At 33.7% G+C, this 8,132-nt stretch overlaps 1 protein-coding gene across 1 annotated transcript; it reads right to left on the bottom strand.

Moving 5' to 3' along the window:
• Window positions 1–1,369: 1,369 nt before the first annotated feature.
• Window positions 1,370–7,047, bottom strand: LOC145008913 (delta-1-pyrroline-5-carboxylate synthase-like). Its single transcript, XM_078967539.1, has 20 exons — window positions 6,766–7,047; window positions 5,686–5,757; window positions 5,332–5,435; window positions 5,145–5,247; window positions 4,920–5,081; window positions 4,557–4,834; window positions 4,312–4,462; window positions 3,995–4,159; window positions 3,828–3,905; window positions 3,645–3,734; window positions 3,470–3,556; window positions 3,294–3,380; window positions 3,091–3,187; window positions 2,913–3,016; window positions 2,741–2,813; window positions 2,527–2,677; window positions 2,352–2,420; window positions 2,015–2,081; window positions 1,719–1,789; window positions 1,370–1,631 (listed from the first exon to the last, which is right to left on the bottom strand). Exons 1-20 carry the CDS (start codon window positions 6,814–6,816, stop codon window positions 1,538–1,540), a joined length of 2,154 nt encoding a protein of 717 aa, XP_078823665.1. The 5' UTR covers window positions 6,817–7,047; the 3' UTR covers window positions 1,370–1,537.
• Window positions 7,048–8,132: the final 1,085 nt, after the last annotated feature.

Genomic DNA, 8,132 nt, shown 5'->3' with positions numbered 1-8,132 from the left:
AGTCTTATACTAATACGGTTGTTTAGTATAAAAACCATATATAGGTTCCTATATTAAAAATCAGAAATTGGAGTTTTGAGATAGTTTCTTCAATAATAAAGTGTGTGAGTTTATGCAATTCACTTTTATGTTATCTCATTAATTGATATCAGAGCCATCATACCTTTCTTAGACATCTCGTGTGGATAAGATCAACCGTAAAAACTACTCAGAGTTCTCGTGAGGAGAACCTGTACAGGAAGACGACCCGACGACTACAAGTAATTGCTCCTGTGCGATCTAAGAATCAATCTTGCTACCTATTTGAATTCTCGTGTGGAGAACCTGTACAGCAAGCTAAATCACGATAAGTGAAGAATTCATGCAGAGTTTTTTTTTTCTTCTGTTTTTCAGATTGCGATAGATTGCATTGAAATAGCAGTCCTCGAATAGATTTCCAATTCAAAAAAGGTTTTAAGACTTGGATCAATCGACAGTCTACAATCAGCAAAGTAAAAGATCAAAAATCGCTTTTCAAAGCTAAGAAAAGCATTGAATTGCATAGCCATGACCAATCATGAGATTGTGTTTTTCCCTAAAGAAAAAAGAAAAAAAACATTTTTTTCTTCTTTTTGGGTCTATTCAAATCTGAAACCCTTATCGACTTTTACCCTTTTATTCACAATTTAGCCCAAATCTGATTAGTTTTGATTTGTCAATTGTTTGAAAAAAAAAAATTAAATCATTTTTTTTTCTTTTGTGTGGAGGATTACGATATTATTTTTATCAATCAACACCTATGGAGGAATAAGAAAACCAATTCCGACGTCTGGAGGAGAATCGTCTTAACCACAGGCTAATGAACACACGTCGTTCACGTTCCAATGTCTGACTTTGAGATCGACGAATTACACAATTTGGAGGATGCGCACCGAGGTGCTACTTGGGATTCATGATGTTTGGGATGTGATTGATCCCAGACTAGATGACGTGAAGAAAAACAACATCGTGGAATGATTGTTGTTTCAAACGATTCCGGAGGATTTAATCCTTCAAATCGTTAATTTGAAAACCAGAAGATAGATGTGAGAAGCAATTAAAACTCGTAACCTATGAGCTGATCGTGTGAAGGAAGCCTGACTCCGAAATTTTGTAATCAATTGTAACCGATTCGGGATCTCATTTATATATATAGCAACGAAAGTGTTGTTTTTCTAATCTGTATATAACGTTTCTATGACTTGTTGTAAAAAGCAGACTCGACTTTGAAAACTTGAATAGCTTGAGATATGTTTACTTAAATAAGTTTGAGATTTAAAAAAAGAAAAACAAAAAAAAAAAAAAAAATCATAATTCTGCAAATTAATAGAACGAGTTACCAAACTACCAATGCCTAACAAATACATGATATATCAATATCCGATAACATGACAAAAATTTAATAAAAATGTTTAATACATTACCAAATATGCAATCAAACTGCCATATTACATTATTAAAATACTGTCCTTCAGATCCTAATTAAACATAATTACCATACCAGAAGAAGGGTAAAAATCTAGAAGCCATTGCTAGTAGCTTTTAGAAGGTCTTTATGGGTGTAAACCACCCCCTTGTCACCCTCCACCACTTGCCCTTGACCTCTCAGTACCCTGTAGTACACATATCCTTTTTCATTAGGTTGGGTGTGTGAAAGTACAAGAATGCCCCTCATCTGATATTTAAAGATTCACGCTTACCATCGGGTTGTTAGGAGTCCCTCTACTCCAACCGGTCCTCGTGCATGAATTTTGCTTGTACTGATTCCAACCTGTTATGGAGGAAGTTCAAAGAATTCCAAAAATGAAGTGAGAATATATGATATTATTAAAGTTCACAAAATACACCATTACAATAAAGGGTATTTTATAAAGTAAACGTTCTAGTTGCTTAACTTCTTATAGTGCTTTTTTTAAAAACAATTGTGCTTTCTAACGAAACAAATATTAACCCTTGAATTATATTTAACGAATAATATAAATTTAAGATATAATACCTCTGCTCCTAGTCCAAACCGTGCACCATCACAAAATCGTGTGCTTGCATTGTGAAAAACTGCAGCACTGATAAAAATGAAAAAGAAAATGCATGATCAATACAATATTTATTTTTTATTTTAAATAATCTAATAATTAACTGCAAAAAATGGTCCCAGTGGTTTCCAATTTTCTTTGGTTTGGATACGAAAGGAATCTTTTATCCCATTTTTGGTCCTTATTTCTGGCTTTTGTTTTGTAATGGTCCTTGAGTCGTTAACTTCAACAGCCAAGCTGTTGATATGTGAAAATGACCAATTTGCCCTCGCTTTTATTATTTATATATAAAATGCACACCTGTCAACTCGACTTAGAAAATGTTCAGCAACTTTTTGATCCTCTGTGACAATGCACTCGGTGTGGGAACTGAAATGGAAAAACAAAGTTACCAAATATCCAAAAAAAAGAAAGAAAAAATCAACAATTTAATTTATTATTCACTTTGAACAAGATAAATCCTTTAATATATTACCTTCCATAACTGTGTATATGTTCAATGGCCTCATCAACATTGTTCACCACTTCAATTGTGCAAGCCTTGGAGTTATACTCATAATGAAATGAATTTGCCTTTGTGAAGTTAACCAAACCATTCACACGTGGTCCAGAAAATAGTGTAACACCTGTCAGGAGATAAAATTACATTTTTAACCCTGAAAGCATATTTTATGAAGTCGATGTTGTACCTTCTTGTTCAAGTTCTTTAACAAGCTCTTGAAGCCCTCCATTAGTCAAGTCCTTGTGCACAAGTAGTGTTTCCTAATAGAAAAAAATAGATTTTCATGAATAAAGTTAATAGAAAAAGTAGTTATAAATATGTGAAATTAATTAAAAATATAAACCGGTATTAAATTTTACCATAGCGTTACACGCTGCTGGATAATCTGTTTTTGCATCCAAAACAATCTTTTTTGCCATTTCCAAATTAGCTGCCTTATCGACGTATACATGGCAAATTCCATCTGAAATTAGAAAAATGATAATTTTAATTTCATTTATTATTTGATTTGAGTCATTGCGAAAGTTTTAATATTACCAGAATGACCAAGAACAGGGATTTTCGTCGAGTTCTTAATTTGGGAAACAAGTTTATTGCTTCCTCTTGGGATCACAAGATCTATCACATCATCAAGCTGTTTACAAACGAGGGGTAAAAGGGAAGAAATAAATATATTAGAAAAAATAAAAGATTAAAAATATATTGTAATCAATAACATGTATGCAACGTTTTCCACAAACCTTCAACAAGTCTGGGATTTCCTCCCTTGATGTCAAAAGTCCAATTAGTTTTGTTCCAACGGTTTCTGGGAGGGCAGAAGTGATTACCTATGTTTTTATATTTTTTTTTTAAAAAAAAAAAATCAGATTTATAAATAAAATAATGTAGGATTTTTAATAAAAAGGGTTTTGAAAACCTTGTGTAGTATTGCATTTGATCTTTTAGCTTCTTTCCCTCCTTTCAGTAACAAACCATTCCCACTACGGATTGCCAATGAAGCAATCTGTGAATAATTCATTTCAGAAAAACCAGAGATCAATATGTGAAAATATGCAACATCAAAAGAAAAAAGAAAAATATATTCTTGTTACCTGAACTAATGCATCAGGTCGTGATTCAAAGACAATAAGTAGCACACCTAAAGGGCATGATTTCTTCTCTAAGATGAGCCCTTCAGCAAGCTGGAAGTAAATATTATTTATTTATTTATTTTTAAATAATAGATCTCAGATTTTTTATTCAATACAGTAGCCTTCAGGTTTAATTTATCTCACCTCTGTTCTTTTCAAAACTTTGCCAATGGGTTCTTCCATTTCTGCTAGTTTACGCACAGATTCTGCAAGAGCACGTATCTGAAGACAATAATCGCATCAATTAAAAGTTTTCAGAAAATAGATTAAAAAAAAAAAAAAGATTCATAGAATTACAAAAGATCTTTTACCTTGCTAGGCTTTAAAGCTAAACGAGCTACCAAAGCTTCATCATATCCTGCATCACGTGCTACTTCCACATCAGCATCATTTTCAAGCATGATAAACTGTTCATTTGCCTCCAATGCAGCAGCTACATCCAACAATATCTTCTTTCTTTCTTTGCTTGATAGTGCCTATAACACCCAACAGAAGAATAAGTTATAGCGAATCTATACAAATCTAACACTTATATATGTAAATATGTGCGTATGTATTTATTGTTGGGAAATGATCTAAATAATTCCCAATTAAAACATCTACTGTAAGCATGAGATTAATTAAAAACCTGAAGGCGTCGAGAGGCTTCACGAGCTGAAATTGCCATCTCATGTGGACCGATTTCAGTAACTGGAATCCACATATGTGCATCTTTATGAAAAAGAGTACCCACGCGTTCTCCATTTAGAACCTTTATGATGTTATTAGCAGCATAACCACTACAATCATGAAAACGATAGCAAATTCATCATAAAATATGAAGTAAAACAGAGAAAGAAACCAAGATCAAGTATTGTATGTGGAATACGATACCTCGCAATAACAACAGGTGTGCCAGAATAAGCTGCATTGGATGCAGCTTTGACTTTCGCATCCATTCCACCTCTTCCCATTCTTGACTTATCTCCAAAACTGATTGCCTTTTGATGTTTTTGTTTCACATATGTATGGATCAGCTTTGACCTTGGATCACTGGGAGGACCACTATAAAGTCCATCAACATCACTCAACAACACAAGAAGATCCGCCTTTAACTCCATAGCCAGAAGAGCTGCCAAACTGTCATTATCCCAGAATATACCAGATGAATCCTGAAATGAAACACACAGTTTTCCTCAAATTAACCATATTTATAACTGCGACACAATCACAATACAATGAGATTCAATTATATACCTCATAAGGAGCTCTTCGTGTACTGATTGCATCATTTTCGTTGAAAATTGGGATGCTCCTTAGATCTAGCAATGAGTCAACTGTTTGAGAAAGTTGAACCCTGAAATCTGCATTCTTGAAATCATTATCTGTGACTAGGAGTTGAGAGGATGTCACATCCAACTGCAAAACAGCATTGTGTTAGAAATGACCAAAATACCCATGTATTTAAGCCAACAGTTTTACCTGGCTGAATAAAGTGTCGTACAATGCCATTAAACCGTTTTGACCAACAGCTGCACAAGCCTTTCCATCAAGTTCAACTTGTGGTTTTTGGAGGTCAGCAAAACTACAGTAGAATAAATTTCAGCAAAGTTGACAAATATACCCCTGGAGTCAACATTTATGAAAGAAAGTCAGAAAGACAAAGGACCTGCTGTTGATCATTTTCCTGTATTTAAGCCTTTGGCGCCCTGCTCCAACAGCTCCTGAAGTAACTAAAATTATTTCAAAGCCTCTGGAGTTCAACTTTTCAAGCTGCAACCAAATCATTTGTTACATAAGATAAACAGAAACATCATTGGAACAAACTACTCAGCATGCTGAAATCGTATTTAATATGATGCGGAAGGGTAAAAATGTCATTTTCTATTGTTGTTTCCATCTTTCACATAAAGCAATGAAGGTGAAGGAAAGCTAAAGTCATACTTAATGTGAGTTCACTTGGAAAATTCAGTAATTAGTGAGTTACTATATATGAAATTTATGCATGAGCTTAATGAAATACCTGTTCAAATATAGCTCCAAGTCGTCCAACAGCTAATCTCCCATCATCTCGGGTAACCACAGCTGTTCCTACCTAAAGTCATAAAGGTAACATGGTTACACAGAGGGTAAAAATGTCATTTTTAACCTCAAGTTCACTTCCATAAAACCTTGCTTTCAGATGACATTTGGTATTATCTCATTATTGGAGAAGCATTGGTTCAAGATAATAGTAATAACCTTTTGTTATAACTTATAATAAGCAGTAATGATCACAAAAAGCAATAGGTTCTTAATAATAAAAAGATAAAGTTTTTCCTAACAAAACAAAAGGACAAAAGCAAGGGCCCCTAGGATTCAATCAATAACCATATTTTAATATATTATACACATGGTGTTCATAGAGTTTTTATTTTAGCTCTGTTCCAAATTACATAAACAAGAGGTCTACAAGTTCCATTTGTATTTCTAAGCTTTTAGGGAATACCAAAATTCATTGTCTTTTCTATTGATTTGTAAACCTATGTATCAATTTTTTTTTCCCTTTTCCAGTAGATATATCAAGCATAGAAACATATTTTCATTACTTTGTTGCTTTTTAGGGCAAATTATATGCCAAAGCAAGAGATCCAATCGCAGTGAATAAATATCTATAACTCTTAATAAATAATTTGTTAATTAACAAATATTAAAATATCAACTACTTTGTTTTTTATAATCAAATATGTGGACATCATAATCTGAGAAGAAGATAGACAAACAAATCGTGTTGCCACATGAAACCATTAAAAGGCTAAGTGAAACGGAATCTGGCGTTATCAGATATGAATGCATATGCGATCCGAATTGTCGTTATCGTGTGCATGGCAAAGTTTGACAAGTGTCTTTCATCCATACACCAAACCGTACATAAAAGGTAATAATAATTAACAACAAAAATCTGTTGATAATCGCGATCCGAAAAAACAGAGATGGGTAATCGAACTCGATCAAGCAAATCCACTTAAACCACAGATAAACATCAAACATGAAACAAAGAAAGAAAAAATTTATAGGATACAAACAAAACGCTGTTAATGAAAATGCAAATAAGATGGTATACCTTGACGACTACACGCTTGACATTCTTGACAAAAGCTCGAGTAGGATCCATGGCGTAAATCGATTGAATGCTAGCGAGGTTTTTCGATGGTAAAACCCCAGAATCAAGGAGTGAGAGAGAAGAAACGCAGTGAACGTATGTTTTGAGATAGGGAGAGAAATAGTAGAGAGTGTGTGTGGTTTTGTAGGGGTTCTGATTAGTGAAAATGGTGATAGAGAGAAGGGTATAGGTTGAGAGAGAGGGGTGGGGCTGCGGAGAGGCGAGGTGAACGTGACGACAATATACGGCTCCAACAGATGGCGCCTGCCGAATGGCTTGGGAGTTATATTATATTTTATATAGTATCATTATATTATATATTTGTTAAACCTAATCTCCAAATTATTAAATGTGTTCGTTGTTTTATTTAAAGACAAATGGTCCCTATGATTTGGCAGAATAAACACATATAATTTTACTTTAAAAAATGGACAAACTTGGTCCTTGTGTTTTGTCGATATCGTGGAAATGGTTCTTCCGACACACGGCATCAAAAACATGGCATCAAAAACATGTCGTTAAAAATGACATTTTTACCTTTTTTTTTTTTCAAACTTTGTATTTAATTGTTACTTCCCTAAACTGCATGGACCATTTATGTAATTTTAAAAAACCTATGGTATTCTTGGTAACCAAGAACATTCAACCACCATCTTAGATCTTCAAAAATCATTCAAACCATCTCATCTTCAAATTTTCAAAAAATAAAAGCTTCTTATTCAAATGGACCACTAACATTAAAACCATCTTTATCTTCAAACTTAAATCCTCTTAAAATCCACCAACCTTAAAATCTCTTAAAATCGAACAATACCAAAACTGTGGAAAAGAATTTGAAGTTAGGTTGAATTTGAAATCGAACCCATATTTGTGTTTTTGGAGAAAAAAATCCTAAAAATCCTCCATATAAAATAATTTAATCTATTATGAAAATAAAACAATAGGCCCACCAAAAACCCAACCCAACTTACACATCTCTATTAGTCATTTTCTTCTTCGGCTCAACAATTTCCCCTCTTCTCACTGCCACCACCACACTTTTCCTCATATGTTGTTGTAAAGTAACCTTAAAATTACTCTCTTCCTCCTCATAACCCCGTTTCATTTGGAGCTCAACCTAAGTTCTTCATCTATTTTAGCTATGAATCTCTTTACAAATCTTCAAACTTTCATTCTCATGCGAAGCCCAAATCCCAAAAACCTATTTACAAACTTGGATAAGAGAAACCAAAAAGTAATCACGTTGTCGTCGCCGCCTTTTACATCGGTTACGATTAGGGCAGCAACTCGTTTGATCGTTCCGATTTCCTATGGAGGGAGAATGATGT

This window comes from Lactuca saligna, chromosome 8, assembly GCF_052625555.1.
Source record: "Lactuca saligna cultivar CGN05327 chromosome 8, ASM5262555v1, whole genome shotgun sequence".
In the NCBI taxonomy this organism is placed as follows: domain Eukaryota; kingdom Viridiplantae; phylum Streptophyta; class Magnoliopsida; order Asterales; family Asteraceae; genus Lactuca; species Lactuca saligna.
This window is presented reverse-complemented; position numbering and strand designations above follow the sequence as displayed.

What these genes read in the sequence shown, in the direction of transcription:
- LOC145008913 (XM_078967539.1), bottom strand. Translation starts at nt 6,816, where the DNA reads ATGGATCCTACTCGAGCTTTTGTCAAGAATGTCAAGCGTGTAGTCGTC. An exon ending in AAATCCCAGACTTGTTGAAG is followed by an intron (nt 3,188 to 3,293) that starts GTTTGTGGAAAA and finishes GTTTGTAAACAG; the next exon opens with CTTGATGATGTGATAGATCT. An exon ending in GGACTCCTAACAACCCGATG is followed by an intron (nt 1,632 to 1,718) that starts GTAAGCGTGAAT and finishes TGTGTACTACAG; the next exon opens with GGTACTGAGAGGTCAAGGGC.